Source organism: Oncorhynchus keta, chromosome 11 (assembly GCF_023373465.1).
Source record: "Oncorhynchus keta strain PuntledgeMale-10-30-2019 chromosome 11, Oket_V2, whole genome shotgun sequence".
Lineage (NCBI taxonomy): Eukaryota > Metazoa > Chordata > Actinopteri > Salmoniformes > Salmonidae > Oncorhynchus > Oncorhynchus keta.
Genome location: NC_068431.1, coordinates 50,064,957 through 50,090,892, shown reverse-complemented (window position 1 = coordinate 50,090,892; position 25,936 = coordinate 50,064,957). Strand labels below are relative to the sequence as shown.

At 44.0% G+C, this 25,936-nt stretch overlaps 2 protein-coding genes across 2 annotated transcripts in view; one reads left to right on the top strand and one right to left on the bottom strand.

The window, feature by feature from the left end:
- The window catches only part of LOC118390503 (ras and Rab interactor 2-like), a 29,895-nt gene extending 17,221 nt beyond the window's left edge, over positions 1-12,674 (bottom strand). Inside the window, exon 1 of the mRNA XM_035781132.1 lies at positions 12,580-12,674. The gene's annotated coding sequence lies outside the window, so the exon portion shown is untranslated. The remainder of the gene's footprint in view (positions 1-12,579) is intronic.
- On the top strand, positions 1,801-22,498 carry LOC118390502 (alpha-actinin-3). Its single transcript, XM_035781128.2, has 21 exons — positions 1,801-2,131; positions 13,767-13,881; positions 14,037-14,156; positions 14,275-14,361; positions 14,534-14,621; positions 14,939-15,017; positions 15,935-16,016; positions 17,647-17,732; positions 17,896-17,988; positions 18,098-18,328; positions 18,469-18,616; positions 18,787-18,937; positions 19,090-19,198; positions 19,388-19,528; positions 19,657-19,839; positions 20,034-20,168; positions 20,426-20,605; positions 20,732-20,878; positions 20,972-21,037; positions 21,637-21,795; positions 21,926-22,498. Exons 1-21 carry the CDS (start codon positions 2,003-2,005, stop codon positions 22,082-22,084), a joined length of 2,688 nt encoding a protein of 895 aa, XP_035637021.1. The 5' UTR covers positions 1,801-2,002; the 3' UTR covers positions 22,085-22,498.
- Positions 22,499-25,936: the final 3,438 nt, after the last annotated feature.

Below are 25,936 nucleotides of genomic sequence, written 5' to 3'. Positions count from 1 at the left end.
AGGTATTCCTAAAAAGAAATTGTGCGCTCAGCCCACGGTACACCTTGCACAGTTTTGAATCAAAGTTTCCTTACTCATCTGTTAAATTCAGGTTCTAAATTGCCACTAACCACATACTACTAAACAATTGTTCTCCAGCTCCCCCTTCTCAATCTTTTGTACATTGGAACTCCTGACAACATATTTTTTTACTAAGGGACTTGTTTGAGCTCATGTGGATTGAGACTGAAAAGGATATGTAAGATGAAGCTTTTAATAGAAATCAGGGAAAATACTGTAAATCTGTAGCTTAGCGTTATTTGTCCATTACATAAAATGAAATCTACAGGTTGCTGATTGCAGAACCATTTATTTGAAATCTAAAAATTATAATCGCCTGAAATGTTTTCATTTCCTTTTTGACATATTAGATAAATTAAGACCCATTGTTCTGTGTTACTTGTAAGACTCAATAAATTTACATTTGACACGACCAGTTTGTTTTGGCTAGCCTACTTTTTGACGGGCATGGAGGGACATGTTTACTGAAAGGTTTTGCTTTGCACTATTACTGCGGATTAAAGCGTTTCATATTGGACTTTTATCCTGAGCCTGCAACCCCTGGTTAGTGGCAGTTACCCCCTTGCCCTGTCACACATGGCTACAATAAAGAATGTCATTGGGAAGGTATCCTATATTTTACTTATTTGGATGAGTTTACACATGCAGCCCAATTCTGATCTTATTATCACATATTGGTCTTTTGTCCGATCAGGTCAGCTCTTGGAAAAAGATGTTGAGGTGAAAGATCTGATATGATTGGTCTAAATACCAATTACTGGGGTGAAAAAAAAATCTGAATTGTCTGCTTGTGTGAATGCTGCCAAAGTGACGCATATTGATCTGTAGAAAAGTCATGCATTATATACTGAACAAAAATATGAACACGACATGCAACAATTTAAAAAATGTTAGTTCATAATATGAGAATCGGTCAATTTAAATAAATCCATTATGCCCTGATCTATGGATTGGGAATACAGATGCCTTAAAATAAAATGTTCTCAGGATCTCGTCATGGTATACATTTTTGCATTAAAATTGCTATCGATAAAATGCAATTGTGTTTGTTGTCCGTAGCCTATGCCTGCCCATACCATAACCCCACCACCACCACCATGGGGCACTCTTCACAACGTTGACATTAGCAAAGCGCTCGTGCGCACACACACACACACACAAGGCCATACACATGATCTGCTGTTGTGAGGCTGGTTGGAGTACTGCCAAATTCTCTAAAACGGAGGCTGCTTCTGGTAGAAAAATGAACATTGAATTCTCTGGCAACAGCTCTGGTGGACATTCCTGCAGTCTGCATGCCAATTGCACGCTCCCTCAACTTGAGACATCCATGGCATTGTGTTTAACAACTACAGTGGCCAGCACAAAGTGCACCTGTTTAATAGTGATCATGCCTTTTTAATCAACTTCTTGATATGCCACACCTGTCAGGTGGATGAATTATCTTGAGAAATGCTCACTAACAGGGATGTTAACACAATTGTGCACAACATTTGAGAACGTTTTTTGTGCATGTGGAACATTTCTGGGATCTTTTATTTCAGCTCATGAAACTTGGGACCAACACTTTAACACATGTTGCGTTGATGTTTTTGTTCAGCGTAGAATAGATGGATGCATCTTCAAGAGGCGTAAAGACACGGATATGCACCTCTGGACATCCTGTAGTTATGCCTATATCCTTTTAGGTGTGTCATTAATAGCCTCACGTCGAGTCAGTCGTAATTAACCGGTTGTTACGTGTGTCGCCTCTGACCAGGGGTTGGAGTGCGGTCTTTACTTCGTGCGGTGGGAGTAGCATCTATAGGCAGGAATCTCAAGTCGGGCGCAGCTTTCTCTGCCACAGAAAGTGTCCCTACAAGTTTGCGGGCTTAGGAGTTGAAAGGTGCAAATTAAATTGATTAGGTCGAGGGGATAAGCATCTCCCAAAGGAGACAGCGAAATGACAGCAATCGAAACTCAGGTGCAATATGGCTCCTACATGACTTCGGATCAAGTCTACATGACCCAAGAGGATGATTGGGACAGGGACCTTCTGTTGGACCCTGCCTGGGAGAAACAACAGCGCAAGGTAATATTTTTTTTTATCGGGTCATATTATTAAGTAGGCTGGCCTACAGGTTGCTTGGCATTATGGAAAATTACATTTCGATCTTGATATCACGTTAAGACTTTATTCTCAATATTCATAATCGGGGCCTATGTAGCCTGCAGGGAGTAACATGGTTAGTTAGTGTGATCTCTGTGGATATGCAATTTGTTGTCAGGGAACTCATTGATTAAATGATTGCATGCACAGTAACATTTTGGGGATGGTTAACATTCTCACTGATCTAAATCAGTACTGGTCATTCATTCACCTGTTTGATTTGGGAAGATTGATTGCACATAATTATACCAGCTTATACTTAAGCCTCTTTTTAATGGTCAGTGCTATCTGGGATCCTTGGGACATTCCTACCCATTAACCATAACCCCTACCAAACCATAGTCCTTACCTTAACCATTTTAAATGTCAACTTCAATGAGGTAGGGTAGGGACATCCCAAGTATCCCACATAGTTGTCATTGACCGGGGTAGGCTACATTGGTTTCCCATCAGTCTTACAGTTTCTATATTTCAGAGAACTCAACAAAGTGAGAGACCGCAACAGATGGCAACACCAAGGCAGTGAGACGTAGAAGTGGCAAGAGCCCTTGCTGCGTTTCAGACCTCCAAATAGACTATTGAACTATAAATACTTAACCTGTACCCCTTTCTATCATGTCCCTTCAGCCCATCAATCCCAACTGCTACTTCTAGCGCTTTGCTTCTTCATCACTCTCTGGGGGTTTGAGAGTACACCGTGGTGGACTTATCCATTAAGGGCCCGACGTTTCTTTAAGTAAAAACCTCTAGAGCATCACCATGCCCCTGTGCTGCTATGCCATTGTATGTTTGTCAGTATCACCGCCAATAAGGCTTTAATACTCTGGAACAGCCATCATGCTAAATTCACGCTGTTTGGGGTGCAGACATCTGACCCGGAAGGTCCTCTTCGAGTGCTTAGGGACTGGTTGCACCAAACAGTGAAGAACAAATGTGATGACTGCACAGGCCAACTTATATCACACAAGCCTACGGAAATTCTTGTCGTAGTGGGCCTTGTGATTTCTGTGTTTGTTGCCTGTTACCAGTGGCTTGGTCGGGATGTATAGATATCAATGCATTAATCACGGCACCCAGAACCCAATCAGTCTCTCGCTATAGCCTTACCATAATTAGCTATGACCACATCAGCTCTGACTATGTTGCACTGCACTAAGTAGATGCCCAGGGCCCCTATTTTGTGGATTTTGAGATTTCAGTGCATTGACTATGGTCACCTTTCGCAATGGTGTTTGCGTCCAGTATTTACCTGCAAAAAGTACATATTCCTGTATTATACTATGTATGTACATCTACACCTTTTTATCTATTTTAGGTTTATGGTTGATGACGTAACACGTGTTTGGGTTTTCCCCTGGCTCAGGGTGTGGTTTAGGGATTAGACCTAGGCTGTCTGATCCTACCTCTGGTCTCTGGGCCCTGACTGCCACAGGACTGTCTGTCTGTCTACCTACCACCTGTTCGATATCTATTTGGAAAGCCTCCCGAGTGCTGCAATGCTGCATCGCAGCGCTAGCTGTGCCGCTAGAGATCCTGGTTCGAGTCCAGGCTCTGTTGCAGCCGGCCGCGCCCGGGAGATCCATGGGGCGGTGCACAATTTGGCCCAGCGTCGGCCGTGTTAGGGGAGGTTTTGGCCGGCAGAGATGTTCTTGTCCCATCATGCACTAGTGACTCCTGTGGCGGGCCGGGCGTAATGCTGCTGACACGGTCGCCAGGTGTACGGTGTTTCCTCCGACATATTGGTAAGGTTGGCTTCCAGGTTAAGTGGGCACTGGGTTAAGTGCGGCTTGGCTTGGTTGTGTTTTGGAGGACGCACGGCCTCTCCCGAGTTGTAGCGAAGGGACAAGACTGTATTGGATACCGCTAAAAAGGGTTGCTGCATAGATTGCTGGATGCAGCTTCCCATGCAAGGTTTCACACCCCTCCACATGCATTAAGGTGCACAGGTGACATGCTCCGCTTCACATAGGGATTTCGATTATGTGTGATACCCACTTAAAGGAGTAGTTCAATATTTTACAGCTTGATGTTAGATGGTTCCTCACTTTGAAAGTAGTCTATGGGCCAAGATAAAACTGTAGTCCACGTTTTAGTTCTTTAAATGGCCACTACAAACTTCAGTTAACCTTAGCAAGCTAGCAATCAATGGAAGTGACTGTGAGGAACCATCTAACATCGAGTTGTAAAATAGGGAACTACTCCTTTAAGCATCTCTGAAGGAGTTGGGTTATATTGCTTTGCTCACACAATATTACATTTTAGAGCTAGCAAGGGAGTCATTTCACTGTACTTGTGCACGTGACATTAATACGTAATACTTGAAAGGTTTTGCTGTATGGATGTTTGTCAGTGATCATTTATGGAACCACAACTGCTTAAATGTTCTGATCACGTTTCAATCACTTATCTTTTTCCTGCACATGAACCAGTGCGATGTTTGTATTCTAGTCCACTAATTGCTGTGTGAAATGACCAGCCTCTAAAATCGTACCATCTCAATGTCTTATTGCGTAGTTATCAATTGGCTTTCCATGCCTCCACTGCATAGTCATTGAATATTGTAACACCCTGATACAGTATGATGGAATGCAGTAAATGCTTTTGGGTGGTCCTGGCCCACCCTGTTTGCGATGAACTACAAGCCTGGCTAGCAATGAACTACAGCCAAATACGCCAATTACAACTTCCTATAGTCAACACAATCTATTATTAACTCGTAGAAATGGTGATAACATCAGGTGTATCTTGTCTCGCCTAGTTCACCTGTCATATCTATTTATTTTCTCACAAGGGTAACTCAAATCATTCAATAGATTCCTTTGAGCCTTTTTTCTACATTCTGAAAGATTAGCAGGGAATTATGGTGGCTGACTGTCGGGAGGGAGGGAGGGCACGATGGGGGAGCCTCTTACAGGCTGTGGAGGGAGGTGGCTGAGAAAGCCATCAGTATGATCAAGTGGCAGTTGCTATTCCGGAAGAGGTGTCCTTGTAGGGCCAGCTTCTATAAACTGCCTGGTGTGTCCCAGTAGGCCAATGGTGGGTGGAGTTATCGGTGTCAGGAGTCGAGGTCACGCAGGTATTTCTGATGACCCCATATATATATATATATATATATGAATTGCTTTACAATTACAAGGCAAGTGTACATGGCAAAGGCCTTACTTTACACTAGACAAGTGTCCAGAATGGTGGCATAACTCGCGATAGCAGAGAAGAGCCCCAATAAACCCCCCCCAAAATGCCAGTCAAGGGTCTACACATGCTCTTACGAGTGTCTCCTTTATTCCAAAATACTGTAAATGTGCCCATTATGGCTAATGTCACGTAAATACATTATATTGTATAGGTGTTGGCCTAACTGTCTCCAATGTCCCATATAATACACTGTCATTACGGATATCATTATAGATTTAAATAGATTTTTACAGACTATCAGATTCAGGTAAAAGGGATCTTTATGATAAATAAATGATCTTTGACCAAAAGATCTCCGTTGATCCGGTTTTACAAACTGGACCAACTGAGATTAAATGAAACTACCCGTGTAAAAGGTCTTTGTACACACGTGTGTCACCAGAGGGTAACCGTGTCACTGTGAATGGACCTTGATGATGTCATTATTACAGCCATGTTTGCTGCTCTAGCAGCGGGCAGTGGTGGGATTTGGGAAATATGGGGCATGCTTGATGTCCTAGGTGTTTAAGAGGGGGGGGGTCCTTCTCTGTTAGGACTGAAATTGGATACTCTTAAATTGGGACATGTGTCATAGATTCTAACTGTCTCATTCACTGATTATTGTCTTCCATTAATTGTAAACGCCAGAATTTTGATGTATTGTATTTTGTGTGGTTTCTGTCTCATGAGATGCAAAATGTACTGCTTGTAGTAGTACCAATGCTACGTTGTTGCATAATGCTTTTGGTTCATCTTTTTTTTTTAGTGCGTGCCATTTATAAATCCTCGTCTTTCAATGGATACCATGTTGCATCATCCATAATTGCACGGAAGCCTCCATATGTCTGTACAGTCTCATAAGACTCACTGTACTTTCGACACCAGAAGGCCTACAAATGATGCTGACGCTAGCCCTTTAGCAGTTATAAATAGTCCATGGAGTTTCTGCAGCCTTCTCAAATGCTGGCAGACATGCACGCAGTGCCCGTTGACTCAATGAGCTGCCGGGGCGCAACACTAGTTGACATGCTGTAAGTTATTATGCAATAGTAATTAGCCTGGTCCCAGATCTGTTTGTGCTCTTGTCAGCGCCATTGCTGTCATTGTCAAGCCAAACATAACAATGAGTGACGGGGAGTTGGCTTGATAGCACGAACAGACTGACACTTGTAGGTGGTCACCTTTTTTTTCTTTTAGGCATTTTGTAACCTCTGTTAACTCCGAACTCTAATCTCAAACAATTTGGTCAGTTTCTCGATTTTGAGTAGTCTGTCCACGAGAAATGAGACCTCTTGTATACGGTCTGACATGTAATGTGGTAGTGCATATAACTATGTAGGGATGGGATTATCATTTCTAGCACGGATGGCTACATGTATATGTGCTATATGTTATAGCAGTGATGCCCTTCCGCATGTTTTTAGAAATGATCATTCCGTGGAGATGCAGACAGGATAGAGGATGTCCGTTGCATTTTGATAGTCACTTGGTGCTTCGTACTCACGTCTATATAATGGGTTTATTACACGTTAACATTAACCAAACCTATACAAGAAGTGGTGTGGAACAAGAACTGTAACCATTAAACAACTCACCTCATACATAACACGGGTATGCCATGCTTGTAGTGAAGGAACAATTTGACACCGTGTTGCCTGCTTTGGGGATGCTCTCATTCTTTCCTCAGAGATGACACTGTGGTACCAACATAACACGTCTACTCGTAGCCCCTTACTGCTGCAAACAAACCAATATTCCATGCATGCTTTTGGCTGTACACCTAAATGTACTACATCATTTATCTCCGCGGTGGTGAAGAGACCCTTGCTTTGACGTGATTGTTTTGTGCTTTAGGTTGTGATTGTGGATCCTTACACGTTAATTTCGTCATCTAATACATTGTTTACAACTCAATACAGCTTGTTTACAACTCTTGCCAAAGCCTTTTGAAGAGTGAAGAGAGTGACGAGTCATCTCTTTTTGTGTTGTAGTTACAGCGCATTCGGAAAGTATTCAGACCCCTTGACTTTTTCCACATGTTACGTTACAGCCTTTATTCTAAAATTAATTTAAAAAAATAATAATAATACTCATCAATCTACACACAATACCCCATAATGACAAAGCAAAAACAGCTTTTAGAAATACCTCTTTGCTATGATACTCGAAATTGAGCTTGGGTGCATACTCTTTCCATTGATCATCCTTGATGTTTCTACAACTTGAATGGGGTCCTCCTGTGGTAAATTCAATTGATTGGACATGATTTGGAAAGGCACACACCTGTCTATATAAGGTCCCACAGTTGACAGTGCTTGTCAGAAAGAAAAAAAAACAAGCCATGAGGTTGAAGGAATTGTCCGTAGAGTGCAGAGACAGGATTGTCTTAAAGCACAGATCTGGGGAATGGTACCAAAACATTTCTGCAGCATTGAAGATCCCCAAGAACACAGTGGCCTCCATTCTTAAATGGAAGAAGTTTGAACCACTAAGACTCTTAGAGCTGGCCAAACTGAGCAATCGGGGGAGAAGGGCCTTGGTTAGGGAGGTGACCCAGAACCTGATGGTCACTCTGACAGAGCTCCAGAGTTCCTCTGTGGAGATGGGAGAACCTTCCAGAAGGGCAATCATGTGCAGCTCTCCACCAATCAGGCCTTTATGGTAGAGTGGCCAGGTAGAAATCACTCATTAGTAAAAGGCACATGACAGCCGCTTTGAGTTTGCCAAAAGGCATCTAAAGGACTCTCAGGCCATTTGAAACAAAATATTTTCTGTTCTGATGAATTCAAGATTGAATTCTTTGGCCTGAATGTCAAGTATCATGTCTGGAGGAAACCTGGCACCAACCCTACGGTGAAGCATGGTAGTGGCAGCATGATGGCGTGGGGATGTTTTTCAGCGGCAGGGACTGGGAGACTAGTCTGGATCGAGGGAAAGGATCAAAGTACAGAGATCCTTGATTTAAAAACCTACTCCGGAGAGCTCAGGACCTCCGACTGGGGCGAAGGTTCACCTTCCAACAGGACAACGACCCTCAGCACACAGCCAAGACGATGCAGGAGTGGCATCGGGACATGTCTCGGAATGTCCTTGAGTGGACCAGCCAGAGCCCGCACTTGAACCCGATCTAACATCTCTGGAGAGACCTGAAAAATGCTGTGCACTGACGCTCCCCATCCAACCTGACAGAGTTTGGAAGGATCTGCAGAGAAGAGAAACTCCCCAAATACAGGGGTGCCAAGCTTGTAGCGTCATACCAAAGAAGACTCAGGGCTGTGATCACTGCCAAAGGTGTTTCAACAAAGTACTGACTAAAGGGTCTGAATACTTATGTAAATGTTATATTTCAGTAAAAATGTTAATTTATAGATTTGCACAAAATTCTAAAAACCTGTTTTTTTTTTTTGTCACTATGGGGTATTGTGTGTAGATTTATGGGGGGGGTGGAAAAACTAATCAATTTTCAAATAAGGCTGTAACGTAACAGAATGTGGAAAAATTCAAGTGGTCTGAACATTTTCGAAGTCCACTGCATATTACCATAGTAATTTACACTGATTACAAGCATTGTGAAACTCATATTAAACACAAACTCACTGGAATGTTATCGCTTATAGTATGTGTTGTTATTATTGAAAAAAGACCATCGACAAGGATTCTAATTCTTAAACTGATCTGGGCATTAATAGAGAATTGTGGATTAGAGTAGTGCTAGCAAAGCAATTCAAGCAGAAAGGGACTGGCAAACCAAGTGTTCATTATATGCTGGCAACTCCGAGGTAACTGGTAGTCATGGAAATGGTGGCAGTACATACAATACATTTTGGGGGGAAATATTGTTGCTGATGTGTTAACGGTCCTCTTGTATTTCTTGCATGATGGGAGTGTTGGAATGTAGTGATTTGGTGACACCGCTGTTATTTAGCTAAATGCCAGACTCAAATGTATATTTGATAGGTTTAGGGGTTTAGGGTTGCAATTAGGGTTAGGGGTTTAGGGTTAGGGAAAATATGATTTTGAATGGAAATCAATTATTGGTGTGTTTGTGTGTGTACACTAAGCCTATACAACCTCATGTATGAGTCAGTGTGTCCAGCTATTGTAGATATTCATGAGTGTTTGTGTGCTCATGTTTTCTTTGTGTGTGCAGATGCCTGTCTGTTTCCTCTGTCTGAGCCGTCAGGCTTACGTGTGCCATGCCATTGTATTAAGCGTGCAGGCCCCGTATTCTTACCCACAAGGCAATTCAACAGAATGATGCTCAAACTCCCATTTTTCACTAACACTCTGCCAAACAGTAAACATTGATTGCGAAGTTAAGCAAACCATGCAGCAACATGCACAAGGACAACTTTGAAGAATTTCCACATTGTACAAAAAACACTTACTCGAAGAACATTGCAGATGGAAGGTTTGGCAACAGGATGACAGTCACATCTCCCTCCGTTTGTGACCACCTTTTCACAAAACATATCTACTCTGAGTTAAGAGGCAAAGATGTCAGCAGGAAGAATGGTGGTATTGGCTATGATATGACACCTTGAGTTTGAAAAAAATCTATTTTGGTTATTGAACTACACTAAGTGAAGTGGATTAACACCCGGTAACAGAATGACATTATGGGTCCCTGATCTGTACTATACAGAAATGCATCATTATGAATCTCATTCTCTTCATGCTGATGTATCCTGAGTAGGTACATAAAGGTAGAAAATGTTTTATATCCTTCTTTGCAAGTTCAAACCCCCGAGCTGACAAGGTATAATAAATCTGTCGTTCTGCTCCTGAACAGGCAGTTAACCCACTGTTCCCAGGCCGTCATTGAAAATAAGAATATGTTCTTAACTGACTTGCCTGGTTAAATAAAGGTAAAATTAAATAAACCCAAGTGTTATCAGTAAAAACATCATTGGTAGGTCTTCCTTTTACTTATTACTTCTGTGAACTTTCATTATTCTCCCCCATGAGGGAGAGAAATTAGAAAATATCCTGAACGACAAGACACTAGGCAATATTTAAAAATATATATATATAAATGTTATTAGTTGGCAGGGGTATTCAACATTTATGTTTTGATGTATTTCTAATACATTTTAAGACTTTTTCTGTTGGCTGTTTTCTAAGACCCCTTTTCCATCTGACTAGAAATCAAAAAGCCTTTGCTTATTCCACATTTTTGGGATGGAACATTTTGGGAAAATGTATATATGCCTTAATTTCAACAACGACAACAAAAATAGACTCCTCGCTTTAATTTGACACCAAATTTGATGCACTCCTATGAACTTCACATGTTAGTGCTCATGGGGCTTTTTACATGGAAACGCCCCCACTAACAACAAGGGTTAGTAGAGAGAATGTGGGCTCCTGCCAGATAACTCAGGCCTGCATGCCTGTGGAGGGTGCTAATCCCAGTGCCAGCCCAGCTCCTTGGAGTACCAGACCAAGGGCCACAGTCTCTCACTGGCCTTAGCCCCATACCTAGCCTCGTTTCCCAAGCTTCCTCACATTCAAGTGATGAACGAGACTTGGAAGGATGACATGGCAGGACTAAAGCCCCAGACTCGCTATGTTACCAACATGTTCCACAATGATAGCTACTTTATTTTTCCCATAGTTCCCTCTGGTTTGAGGTAATAGGTTGGAGAAGCTGTTGCCCTCAGTGACGGCAACAGGCATCGTTTCTGGTGGAGTTTCTTTGCTTCAATGCTCAGTTTTAGCATTTTTCTGAAGGATGGTTTAGCCTGGAAGTTGTATTAACACTAAGGTGCACTAAGCGCTTGTAATATAGTCGTGGCTAGGTACAGTCACTCTCAGCTAGAGAAAGAGTTGCTCAATTACTGAATGGCATGGTGTGCTGGTATGGGAATTTGTGTTATGTGAGTTTAATGTTAAGTTTAATGGTTCAGCTTTAGAAACTGGTCATTGAGACACACATTTTTTTTAGTGAGGCCTTGTTTGTTGTTCTGGCTTTATGTGCAAATAATATTTGGACATGAGTTATACCCCCCTCCCCAGCGAGCTCGGAACACAACTCAGTAAAGTTGTAGTTCAACACTGGTTATGAATTAGTCTAGAGTTTGCTTAACAAGGTAGGTGTCGGGTAGGGATAGGCCATGTTGTGTCAGTATGAATGTCTCTTTTGGTCCAAGTCATTTTTTTGCTAATGTCTTCTTTTTTTTCTTTTTTTTTGTACCTGTGTCATACACACGAGATCCATTCCATGTTAATATTCTTTCCACAGTTCTTGGGCATTTTTTGTTATTTCTTTTTACAAGTGAATTAAACATTATAATGATGGTGAGGAGTTGATCCATCATCAATACGAAGGTATTTTAATTTTAATGAATTCACCGGTAATAAAGAGGTTTTGCAAGAGTGGTCACTGTCTTTCACTGATTTTAAAAATGATAAAAGGTTAATGATTGTATTATCCCATCCCAAATCCCCAGTGGGTGAGATAGATGTTACTGAAAAGCTAACATTGAGAGTTGTTCAAAAAGCACCCCCCCCCTTTTTTTCCCCAGCATTCCCTTTCCCCATACTGTTGGTTGAGTGTCTGCTGCAGGAATGCTGTGCTGTCAGCTGTCCCCTGGCTATCCGATATAGCCTCCTACACCCACTCATCCGCCTCCCTTCTCCTCCTTCTCTCCCCCCTCCTCCAACCCGGTCTAAAATTGGGCATCAATGGCAGTAGAGGGTGATTTGGGGGGTAGACACCTGCTGCGGAAGAGTCTCCCCTTCCAGCTTTAAATCAAATTACATTGGGCCTGAGCATTCTTCAGTCTCTCCATTTCGTCCCTCTTTCCCTCTCACAATCTCTCACTCCACTCCAGTTTATGGAAAACGGCACATGCTGTGTTATCTATTTCTTAAGCCCATAGATAAATACAAAACAGATTGGTCTTCACAACATCCAACAGCTTCACTCTAGGTTCAGTCCTTCCCACAGACTGTTTTCTCTGCGTTGCATTGCCTCAACAGCTTCTGCATCACATTGTCACGTGGTCAAAATAGTATCCATTACTATGTACTCTTCAAAATGTATAAAAGCTATATCACAGTCTTAGAAAAATAGGTAAATCCCGTACTCATAAATGAATGGGTGTACTGTATCATTTACCCCATGCTTTTTTGTTGTCTCTAAATGATTTATATTTTTCAACAATATAATACAAAGACAATACGAATGGTACCTCCCCATCAGTGCGTGCTCTGGTCAGTGGGTGGGCTCGCCCCGAGACACCGGCAGGACGAACCCCGTGGCCCGAAGGGATTTTCCATGGGCGAGAAGGACCAAGCCCCGCCCAACGCCTGGGCGGACACGGAAGTGAGCACACCCACAACCGGCAGTAACAGAGGTTACACCGCGAAAACAAAATATTAATAACGTCGCAAAGCATACAATAATCACATCCACCCTCACCCCTGGTTGGAGGATCTCAAATATTTATACTGTGTATGTATTAATTCCAACCTTCAGACAGACTCAGATCAACCCATATTTCCCAGTAAATGGTCTTTCTACCATTTCCTCTTTCAATACATCCCTCCGTTCTACCATGGTGTCTCACTAGGCAACTTGAACCTCCCCATCTGCAACATTTCTGCCGAAATTGCCCCAAAAATAACCGACCCTTTACCCAACAGCACAATGATATTTCCTATTGACTGACTGTGGTCCTTCAAATCCCCCAACAGTACAGTTTGCAGGTCCAATCACAACCATTCCTGGACCTGATTCCAAAAACAAGCCAACGATGGACAATACCAAGAGGGATGATCTATCGATTCTGTTTCTGCGTGGCAGAGTCTACACCGCTCTGACTGTTCAATGCCCCCATACACTGAGCATTCTTGTTATAGCGAGGATTTTACATAATAGCTTCAATTGAAAAGAACACATTTTATGCTGTTTTTGTATATCAGTTCATAAACCTGATGCCATGCTATTGGGACATCAGAAATATGTTCCTCAACTCTCTCGACTTTTATGCCGCATAGTTTTACTCTTATGTCTTTGTAATAACATTCGCACCGAAGGGGTGGTTGTTGTAGTTTTGGCTTGAAAGTCTGTTATACTGTTCTACACAGTCGACAGCTGTTATACACCGTCTACACTGGTTATGACGGATGGCGTCTCATTTATGAGATCATTGTGTACTGCAGCATTCAAGTTGATTATTTTTCTAGAATTTGAAGTAACCAAAGTAGGATCAGTAGTAACTTAGATATATTGACCCATAACCCCTGAAAAGACACACATGGCGCTCTCCTGTTAAAGGCGTTGTCATAAGTGAAGCATAATGGATTTTGGCCTAAAATATTATGAAGTATTCTAACACACTCTCTCTCTCGCTCTCTCTCTCTCTCTCTCTCTCAGACCTTCACCGCCTGGTGCAACTCTCACCTGCGTAAAGCGGGCACACAGATTGAGAACATTGAGGAGGACTTCAGGAATGGACTCAAACTCATGTTGCTGTTGGAGGTCATCTCAGGTAGTTGGACCCCACAGGCAGAGGGCTCAATTTACTGTCCAACATTGACGTTTCACTCTTTTTTTTTTTGCACGGTGAAATGTCTAAATACACTTAACAATTTCCATTCACTTACATGAATACTAACGTGTGTGTGTGTGTGTGCGTGCGTGCAGGTGAAAGGCTTCCCAAGCCAGACAAAGGCAAAATGCGTTTCCACAAAATCGCCAACGTGAACAAGGCCCTGGACTTCATCTGCAGCAAGGGAGTCAAGCTGGTGTCCATCGGCGCCGAGGGTGAGACTCGCACCCCAAAAACCCCTTAACTTCTCATAGTGCTCGTCTACTTCCTGCAAATGTATTTCCACATCTTATGTCTCTATCCTCGGATCTAACTGACCCTTGACCTCGGCAGAGATTGTGGATGGTAATGTGAAGATGACCCTGGGGATGATCTGGACCATCATTCTGCGTTTCGCCATCCAGGACATCTCTGTAGAGGGTGAGCACTCTTCAAAGACACAAAAACAAACCCCTCTGAAGCACCTTACAATTCGTCAGTCATATATGTGACATATGCAATAGGCATTTCTCATGGTTAGGGTTATTTCTATGCTATAAACGGATCAAACATTAAAAATACTATTCTACCTTACATCGTTGTGTGTGTTCAGAGACCTCTGCTAAGGAGGGGCTATTGCTGTGGTGCCAGAGGAAGACTGCCCCCTACAGGAATGTCAATGTGCAGAACTTCCACATCAGGTGAGCAGCCACTACTCTGTTCTGGTCACATAGCTGGCTCACAACATGTCACATGCATTCTGTAGTCACTGATATGTGTTTTAGTCATGGTTTACATCCTGATTCAGAACATTACAATGTTCTGAATCTGCACAGTTGTTAGAGGAGATTCTTCATCTCACTGTTACACTTTCACATTTTCTCTCTCCTTCACACATCCTGTGTTTACCTTTTTCACAGATTCTATGCATTCATCTCTTTTTGTTCCTCCTTTTCGTCTTTGATTGATTTGTATATCATTCTCTCCATCTATCTCTCTCCCTGGGTCTGTGTCTCAGTTGGAAGGATGGCCTGGCACTGTGTGCCCTCATCCACAGACACAGACCTGACCTCATTGATTACTCCAAACTGCGCAAGGTGCTGTCACTCTTCCCACCCACATCCCTGCATGATTGGTCCGCACCTCCCTGGTCCACACTCAGCCAGTCTCTCCACTTGCCCATACAAACATCACTCAAACAGCCCGCACCATTGTCCACACCCGTAGTCTCCTCTGAACCTTTTGTAATGTATTTTCTTTGGTCATTTTGATTCTTCTTAAAGCTCTTTTGTTCTCTAACTGAACAGTGGTGAGGCTGGAGGAACTGGCATAGACAACTGAACTGTGCTTTGGCTAACATTACTGACGGACCGATTCTGTTAAGACACTGGTTTGAAGTAACAATCGAATACCTGCTCGAGATGGTTCAGTGTACTATTCTTTAAAACGGTGCATGTTTTATATGAATTGACACAACAACAAAAAAAGACCTTGAAATGATCCAGCATCATCATCTTGAGGGAATGACTAAAATGGCAATAATGCATGGAGTGGCTTCAGACGTGATTACAATGTGATGGACTATGATAACTAATTCAATTTTAGTTATATTATCTTTAAACGTCATGAAACAAACAAAAACAAGGACCAAGGCACTATTCATATAATTAAACGGCTTATAATTACAATTTATAATGTTCAACGCTACAAAGATTTGAGAACTCTGACACGTTTCGGCAGCGTTGCTTTCGCCAGGGAGTACAGTGATGCACCATCTTCTTTTGAACAGGCCGTGTTCCAAACAGTATTTTTGACATGGTGAATGGAAAGCGAGCTGCCGACGTAGTTCAGAATGTCTGAGTGCATCCGGTCTGTTTTGAACTAGTGCTGGTCTTTAGCCTTTTACTCACCGAGTCGTGTGTGTGTGTGTGTGTGTGTGTGTGTGTGTGTGTGTGTGTGTGTGTGTGTGTGTGTGTGTGTGTGTGTGTGTGTGTGTGTGTGTGTGTGTGTGTAGGATGACCCCATGGGCAATCTCAACACTGCCTTCGAGGTGGCAGAGAAGTACCTGGACATCCCCAAGATGTTGGATGCTGAAGGTGAACCACGTTTCTTACAGAACTCCAAGAATCTAAGTTATACAGCGCATTCAGATCGTATTCCGATCCCTTGGCTTTTCCCACATTTGTGTTACGTTACAGTCTTCTGCATTTCCCTCATCAATCTGCACACCATATCCCATAATGACAAAATGCGAAAACGGCTTTTTAGACATTTTAGCAAGTCTAAAAAATATATATATATTTTTTAAACAAATGACCTTATTTACATAAGTATTCAGACCCTTTGCTATGAGACTCAAATTTGAGCTCAGGTGCATCCTGTTTCCATTGATTGTCCTTAGCATGTTTGTACAACTTGATTGGAGTCCATCTGTGGTAAATTCAATTGATTGGACATTATTTGGAAATTCACACACCTGTCTATATAAAGTCCCACAGTTGACAGTGCATGTCGGAGCAAAAACTAAGCATTAAGGTCAAAGGAATTGTCGTTAGAGCTCTGAGACAGAATTGTCTCAAGGCACAGGTCTGGGGAAGGTAAATGAAAAATGTCAGCATTAAAGGCCCCAAGAACACATCATTCTTAAATTGAAGAAGTTTGGAACCACCAAGACTCTTCCTAGAGCTGGCCGCCCGGCCAAATTGAGCAATCGGGGGAGAAGGGCCTTGGTCAGTGAGGTGACCAAGAAACCGATGGTCACTCTGACAGAGCTCCAGAGTTCCTCTATGGAGATGAGAGAACCTACCAGAAGGACAACCATCTCTGCAGAACTCCACCAATTAGGCCTTTATGGTAGAGTAGCCAGACGGAAGCCACTCCTCAGTAAAAAGCAGATGACAGCCTGCTTGGAGTTTGCCAAAAGGCACCTAAAGACTCTGACCATGGAAAAACAAGATTCTCTGTTCTGATGAAACCAATAATGAACTCTTTGGCCTGAATGCCAAGCATCACGTCTGGAGGAAACCTGGCACAATCCCTACGTTGAAACATGGTGGTGGCAACATCATGCTGTGGGGATGTTTTTCAGTGGCAGGGACTGGGAGACTAGTCAGGATCGAGGGAAAGATGAACGGAGCCAAGCACAGAGAGATCCTTGACGAAAACCTGCTCAAGACCTCAGACTGGGGCGAAGGTTCACCTTCCAACAGGACAACGACCCTAAGTACTCAGCCAAGACAACGCAGTAGTGGCTTTGGGACAAGTCTCTGAATGTCCTTGAGGAGCCCAGACTTGAACCCGATCAAACATCTATGGAGAGACCTGAAAATAGCTGTGCAGCGATGTTTCCCATCCAACCTGACAGAGCTTGAGAGGAACTGCAGAGAAGAATGGGAGAAACACCCCAAATACAGGTGTGCCAAGCTTGTAGCGTCATACTCAAGAAAACTCGAGGCTGTAATCACTTCCTAAAGGGTGATATTTCAGTTAATTTTTGTGTGAATACATTTGCAAAAATATTTAGAATAAGGCTGTAACCTAACAATGTGACAATATGTCGAGGGCTTTGAATACTTTCCGAATGCACTGTAGCATTAAGACGGATCTTAGCTGCTGACAAAAAGCACACATTTTCATAAGCACTCATGTTGTCTGAACCAGAATGAGGAACAAATGTTTTCTCTGGACATCGATGGCAATAATTTAGACTTTTTCTTTCCATTTGAGATATTGTGAACACCCCAAAGCCCGACGAGAAAGCCATCATGACCTATGTGTCCTGCTTCTATCATGCCTTCGCTGGAGCCGAGCAGGTGAGGTTCACCCAAGAAATGACTGGGAGTTTATATATGGAGTGTGCGACTCACTTGTATTTGTTATAGTTTGAGGTTTCCTCACTGACCACCATTCTACGTAGCCTTTCCCCTTAGAGGTCCAGCCTGGACATCCTCCCTGACCTTTCGTCTTGTGTCCTAGGCCGAGACGGCTGCCAATAGGATCTGCAAGGTGCTGGCTGTCAACCAGGAGAACGAGAAACTCATGGAGGAGTATGAGAAGCTGGCCAGTGAGGTGAGTGGGCAGCCTTTTTAGTTTGACCCGTTCTCGGTCCATTCCAAATAATGTCTCTGTGTTAAGATGGCTTCAGTGGACTCATCTCAGTACTACCCTCTCCCCTTAGCTGCTGGAGTGGATCCGTCGCACCATCCCCTGGCTGGAGAACCGTGTGGCCGAGCAAACCATGCGCGCCATGCAGCAGAAGCTGGAGGACTTCCGTGACTACCGTCGCGTCCACAAGCCTCCCAAGGTGCAGGAGAAGTGTCAGCTGGAGATTAACTTCAACACCCTGCAGACCAAGCTGAGGCTGAGCAACAGGCCAGCCTTCATGCCCTCAGAGGGCAAGATGGTGTCGGTACGTCCCCCCGATCCTCCCCACACAGCCACTCCTCCCGTTAGCCCGCCCTATCACTCTTATTACAGTCATCTGGTCCCTTGTCTGTCGTGTTTTCATTCACTGAGCCCCTGGTTTGTCTCGGACTTGTCTCCCCTCAGGACATTGCCAATGCCTGGAAGGGTCTGGAGCAGGTAGAGAAGGGCTATGAGGAGTGGCTGCTCACTGAGATCCGCCGCCTGGAGAGGCTGGACCACCTGGCTGAAAAGTTCAAGCAGAAGTGTTCCCTGCATGAGTCCTGGACCTCAGGTATGGGAGATGGCTCTTTCCATTTCCGAGGGGAGACTCTCAATGATCTCAAATCAAGTGGAGGGTTTGTGTTGTTTCGGTTGTAAAAATCCTGCTCTGAACTTTGTAATAGCTGTAAATGGATTTCTACTTGCGTTTTAGTCAAGTGTGTGTCTCTCTGTGGCCCTCAGGTAAGGTGGAGCTGCTGTCCATGAAGGACTATGAGTCTGCCTCACTGATGGAGATCCGTGCCCTGATGAGGAAGCACGAGGCGTTTGAGAGCGACCTGGCCGCCCACCAGGACAGAGTGGAGCAGATTGCTGCCATCGCCCAGGAGCTCAAGTAAGAAAGAGCGAGGGAAAAGAATGCCACTGAGAGACAGACTGATCGAATGATAAAGATGTGTGAGAGAGAAAAGGAAGAAAATGCCCCTTCCTCTTTTGGCCTGAAATTACTCCGATGCTAGCTCCAATCTCATATTCTTCATGTCCTAGTGAGCTGGACTATCATGACGCCGTCACCATCAACGCCCGCTGTCAGGGTATTTGTGACCAGTGGGACAACCTGGGTACCTTGACCCAGAAGAGGAGAGACTCACTGGAGGTACCCTGGAGACAGACAGGCATTACCCTATTTCTCACCTCCACATAACACCTTCCTACCCTCTATATAACCTACCTTACTTCCAGTAAATAGGCTTCGGAAGTTGTCTTTTTCTCACCCTCCATACAAGTCTGGGATGACCTCAATTACCAGGTGATAACACCGACTGGCTTGTGTGTGTTTTTTCAGCGCGTGGAGAAGCTGTGGGAGACCATCGACCAGCTGTACCTGGAGTTCGCCAAGAGAGCAGCCCCCTTCAACAACTGGATGGACGGAGCCATGGAGGACTTGCAGGACATGTTCATTGTGCACAGCATTGAGGAGATTCAGGTAGGAAGCAAAGAGAGGGAGGGGGCATGATAGGTGGGGGGGGGGCATTCTTGTTACATCCATTTATCATTCCTCCCCTCCTTCACTTTCTCCTCTTCGTCATTCCCTTTGCTCCTCCTCTTCCTCAGAGTCTGATCACAGCCCATGACCAGTTCAAGGCCACCCTGCCAGAGGCTGATAAGGAGCGCGTTGCAACCATGGGCATCCAGAATGAGATCGTGAAGATCGCTCAGACCTACGGCATCAAGCTGTCAGGAGTCAACCCCTACACCAACCTTTCCCCCCAGGACATCACCGACAAATGGGATGCTGTGAGTACATGTCCATCTCTTTTTGATATTGTCTGCTCAGGGAGAGGGATTGACCCCTCTCGTTCTAGAGACGTTCTAAACAAACTCAATGCAACGATTCTTTGGTTATCATTCAAACTTTTAACACGGATCCATCAGGATGCCTCAAGCTCCAGGTCCAGTAATCAATTTTGTCCTTTATCTGCTTTGTGTAGGTGAAACACCTGGTGCCCCTCAGGGATCAGATGCTGCAGGAGGAGGTGGCCAGGCAGCAGTCCAACGAGAGGCTGAGGCGCCAGTTCGCTGCCCAGGCCAACATCATTGGACCCTGGATCCAGACCAAGATGGAGGTAACCAATACCCCACAGCTCAAACTCACATCTTCATTAGATTATTCCAGATCTGTTTTATGAGTGTTCAAGCATATCCTCTCAAGACAAAGTCGACAAATCCTGTATTTTAACACCTTTTATGTGATGTGTGTGTTTGGTTTGATTCTATGGAACCCAGGACTCCCTTTAAAACAGTTGCTATCCTGGCTGAATAAATCAAATTAAATGAATGAATCGTCATTGTATTCTAACACAGCCCCTCTTTCCTCCTGTAGGAGATCAGCCACGTGTCTGTGGACATCGCTGGCTCCCTGGAGGAACAGATGAGCAACCTGAAGCAGTACGAGCAGAACATCATAAACTACAAGTGCAACATCGACAAGCTGGAGGGAGACCACCAGCTCAGCCAGGAGTCCCTCATCTTCGACAACAAGCACACCAACTACACCATGGAGGTATTGCCACGGGGTTCCCATCTTTATGTCATCCTCTCCCCACCTTCTCTCTCTCCTCTCTCCCTGTCTGTATTGTAGACCTCTGTGAAGTCTTCAGATTCTAATCCTATATTCTCCTCCTCTCAGCATGTGCGTGTGGGCTGGGAGCAGCTCCTGACCACCATTGCCCGCACCATCAACGAGGTGGAGAACCAGATCCTGACCCGAGATGCCAAGGGCATCAGCCAGGAGCAGCTCAACGAGTTCAGAGCCTCATTCAACCACTTTGACAGGGTAAGACCGAGCTTGCGCTAGGAATCGTTACGCTTAACATTACATCCCTTTCCTGCCCATGTGGCTTAGTGATCTTTGTTTTTCCTTTTGTAGAAGAGAAATGGTATGATGGACCCAGATGACTTCCGCGCCTGTCTCATCTCCATGGGATACGATCTGGTGAGTCGGACTGCTTCAGGACCAGTGTTGACAACTTAACGACTTTGTTTTTTTCAGACCCCCTCCAGTGACTTTTATTGGTAAATGATTCTAGCCACAAATTCTTCTACTTTTCAGGCTGCGGACGGTTTTGAGACTGAGGGGTTTCTATGGTTTTGACAGCATTTAGCGACTTTTTCACTCAATTCTGCTGCAAATGAGAGTGGGAGAAGCTGTCTGTGAAACAGAAGTTAAAGCAACGGAGCACACATTGGCAGAAAAGCACAAATGGAGGGGGTGTGCAGCGGGAGAGGGGGGCGAAAACGCTATGCCGGGCAGAGAAGCACAAGGAGAGGGGCTGAAAACGCTATGCCGGGCAGAGAAGCACAAGGAGTGGGGCTGAAAACTCTATGCCGGGGACCACAGCTTTTACAAGGCAAATTGATGCCGTGACTTCATCGGAGCCAATAGCAGATCTCACTTAAATTGTTGGCAACACTGTTCAGGACCCAGTCATTTGAGGAAATGGACATACAGTGCATTGGTTTTTCTGTGAGTAATTATTTGTTGTACTTATATAATAATTTCTTCCTTTCTCTCTCTCTCTCTCTGTCCCCCAGGGTGAGGTGGAGTTTGCCCGCATCATGACGCTGGTGGATTCCAACAACACAGGTGTGGTGACCTTCCAGGCCTTCATCGACTTCATGACCCGCGAGACGGCCGAGACAGACACCGCCGATCAGGTCATGGCCTCATTCAAGATCCTGGCCTCTGACAAGGTGAGTTGGGCAGCACCATTATTGCACCTATTCTTCTGCGAAGTCTGTCACATGGAGCCACTGATTTTGGTTGTGATGTCGGTGGTGGGACCCTTGATAACCCTTGTTGACCTGCGTCCTCCCCTCCCAGACATACATCACAGTGGAAGAACTGCGCAGGGAGCTGCCCCCAGAGCAGGCCGACTACTGCATCAGCCGCATGACCAGTTACATCGGCAGCGGCGCGCCCCCAGGCGCCCTGGACTACATCTCCTTCTCCAGTGCCCTGTACGGAGAGAGCGACTTATAAACACAACCCAGACCCTCTACTGTTCTGTTCTCCTTACCCTGTCCCAACCATACCCACATACTGTACACACACGCCCCCCCCCTCCAACCCACCCAACTCCAAGACCACCCACAGGCTTTGTTCCGATGCCCTGAACTTCATTAGTAACTGTCAGGTCAACCAAGAACCATTGAGAGAGCAAATATGAACTTTCACAATATCAGGATTCCTATATTCGTCACTGTCTGCAGTTTATGATTTCGCAATGTTTGGCCCAGCAAGGCCACTAGACTGTGAGTAGTTAAACTGAGGCACTTGTATCAGGACCTTTTTATTCTCATTGACTAAGGCACTAGGAGCAAAGCCGCCCTCATACTCACTCGGGCGACTAATGTTTTGGAGAAGGGAAAAAATTAAAGTACTTTAAGGAAGGAACTTGGTGTCAGATGTCTCTGATTGCGAAGGGTGCTGATGCATGCTATTTATGTCACTAGTTCCATCCAACTTGCCTGTCCTACTGAGCTGTGAGGTCATCGACGTCAGGTTTGGGGTCAAATCACTACATCCAATTTCACTACTTGCAGGTGTGAAGTATCTTAGGGTATAGTCCGGAATGTATGTGTGTTCTGGCCAAGACTGTGTGGGGGAACTGACTGTAGGGGGTAATACAAGTATAAGGGGTCTATGACAACGTACTGCAGTAGATGTCATTGTTCTCCCTCCACTGGTCAAGTCTAACTGTAGGGAAGGCTTTAGGAGAGCTCTTAAGTTAAGGTTCAGAATATGCTAGAACATGACTGTATGTGACAGGATAGAGGGACAATGAGAGAGCTCTTTTAACTAAGCAAGTCAGTTAAAATCAAATTCTTATCTACAATGACGGCCTAGGAACAGTGGATTAACTGCTTTGTTCAGGGGCAGAACGACCCATTTTTACCTTGTCAGCTCGGGGATTCAATCTAGCAACCTATGGGTTACTGGCCCAACACTCGAACCACTAGGCTACCTGCCGCCCCTCCACTCTAACCACTAGGCTACCTGCCGCCCCTCCACTCTAACCACTAGGCTACCTGCCGCCCCATGCATGTGCATTGGAATTTCCTTGGTTAACGGACACATGTTAGTGTCATATGCAATGTACGATTTGGAGGTTTGCGAGGATGATGAGCAGAAGGTTGGAGACTAAAAAGGCATCTCGGGACACTCAACTGAATAAAGTGCCCAGAGTTCAACTGTCCTCATGTTCTGTTAGTTGCGTTTAGCCTAAGCTTGCCCATAATCTCCCATTTTCCCAACCCATGCTTGTATACTCTCTTTCGCAATCTTCATTTCTCTTTAACAGTGACACCTGACGATACTTGGTGGTACTCCTTGAATCTTTGGTGCAACAGTTTACAGGAGCATAAGCATTTGGTTCTGAAGATCTCACCCCATCCACAATATGACAAGCTGATACACTCGAGTTTATTTAATTGACTTTTTTTAATTTTTTTAATCCTTGTATGTTTCAGTCTTTTACGCTTTAATGACAAAACAGAAAATAGTCTTCAATCAAATAAGTAAGATGACCGCTTCAAGCACATCATTGGGACAAAGGTATATCTGCAGTGCGTGTATGTATACAGTGGGGAGAACAAGTATTTGATACACTGCTGATTTTGCAGGTTTTCCTACTTACAAAGCATGTAGAGGTCGATAATTTTTATCATAGGTACACTTCAACTGTGAGACAGAATCGAAAACAAAAATCACATTGTATGATTTTTAATTAATTAGCATTTTATTGCATGACATAAGAATTTGATCACCTACCAACCAGTAAGAATTCTGGCTCTCACAGACCTGTTAGTTTTTCTTTAAGAAGCCCTCCTGTTCTCCACTCATTACCTGTATTAACTGCACCTGTTTGAACTGGTTACCTGTATAAAAGACACCTGTCCACACACTAAAGTAGACTCCAATCTCTCCACAATGGCCAAGACCAAAGAGCTGTGTAAGGGCATCGGGGATAAAATTGTAGACCTGCACAAGGCTGGAATGGGCTACAGGACAATAGGCAAGCAGGTTAGTGAGAAGGCAACAACTGTTAGCGCAATTATTAGAAAATGGAAGAAGTTCAAGATGACGGTCGGTCTGTCCCTCGGTCTGGGGCTCCATGCAAGATCTCACCTCGTGGGGCATTAATGATCATGAGGAAGGTGAGGGATCAGCCCAGAACTACACGGCAGGACCTGGTCAATGACCTGAAGAGAGCTGGGACCACAGTCTCAAAGAACCATTAGTAACACACTACACCGCCATGGATTAAAATCCTGCAGCGCACGCAAGGTCCCCCTGCTCAAGCCAGCGCATGGCCAGGCTCGTCAGAAGTTAGCCAATGACCATCTGGATGATCCAGAGGAGGAATGGGAGAAGGTCATGTGGTCTAATGAGACAAAAATAGCTTTTTGGTCTAAACTCCACTTGCCGTGTTTGGAGGAAGAAGAAGGATGAGTACAACCCCAAGAACACCCTCCCAACCGTGAAGCATGGAGGTGGAAACATCATTCTTTGGGGATGCTTTTCTGCAAAGGGGACAGGACGACTGCACTGTATTGAGGGGAGGATGGATGGGGCCATGTATCACGAGATCTTGGCCAACAACCTTCCCTCAGTAAGAGCATTGAAGATGGGTCGTGGCTGGGTCTTCCAGCATGACAACGGCCCGAAACACACAGCCAGGGCAACTAAGGAGTGGCCTAGCCAGACCTGAACTCAATAGAAGTTCTTTGGAGGGAGCTGAAAGTCCGTATTGCCCAGCGACAGCCCCGAAACCTGAAGAATCTGGATACGGTCTGTATGGAGGAGTGGGCCAAAAACCCTGCTGCAGTGTTTGCAAACCTGGTCAAGAACTACAGGAAACGTATGATCTCTGTAATTGCAAACACAGGTTTCTGTACCAAATATTAAGTTCTGCTTTTCTGATGTATCAAATACTTATGTCATGCAATAAAATGCAAATTAATTACTTAAAATTCATATGAATTACTTATCATACAATGTGATTCTGGATTTTTGTTTTCGATTCCGTCTCTCACAGTTGAAGTGTACCTATGATAAAAATTACAGACCTCTACATGCTTTGTAAGTAGGAAAACCTGCAAAATCAGCAGTGTATCAAATACTTGTTCTCCCCACTATATATGTGTATATATATATATATATATATAGTACACGTACCATGTAAAAATACTTGCTTAGCAACCACAAGCTTTGATGCAGACAAGTCTGCAAATATTCTAGATTTCTGTATTGTTTGTGTTTATTTCAATGACAACCCATGCTACGCACACATTCACAAGCATTTGGAGGTTCTCACACAAACAAAAACACACACTCGCAAAAGTAACAGTAACTCACAGAAAAATACTAAAAGCGAAAACAGGTCCAGTTACCACAAAACATTTCTGTAAATAAGAATCAATTGATATTACTTTCACCAAACTGACAACTTTTTTTTATGCACAGAGTAACACTGAGGGAAATTCTATCAATAATATCAATGACCACTGAAATTTGCTTCACATAACACTGCTTGAAAAAAAAGAAAGTACAACACAGCCACGAGAACAGCTGGAGTTAACCTTGCCAATCCACTGAAAGAAGAGCCATAGCATATGAATGAGGAAATGCATCTCAAAAAAGGCAAATTTGTTATTTTGTTGCTTGAACCCACCTTAGAAAATAGGAACATGGCAAAGCATTAAAATCTATGGCCTCAATCCATTAGCGCTGTCAATCCATGTCATCATGTAACAACTCTCCTTAATCATTGGCTTTTCTTTCCACTGCTCAGCAAGATTATTATAGTAAACTGAAATAAATAATTATCAA

Excerpts from the sequence above, each read along its gene's own strand:
- LOC118390502 (XM_035781128.2), top strand. The coding sequence starts at position 2,003 with ATGACAGCAATCGAAACTCAGGTGCAATATGGCTCCTACATGACTTCG. Across the intron at positions 14,157-14,274 it reads GGTGTCCATCGGCGCCGAGG|AGATTGTGGATGGTAATGTG; the intron begins GTGAGACTCGCA and ends TGACCTCGGCAG. Across the intron at positions 16,017-17,646 it reads CAAGATGTTGGATGCTGAAG|ATATTGTGAACACCCCAAAG; the intron begins GTGAACCACGTT and ends TTTCCATTTGAG.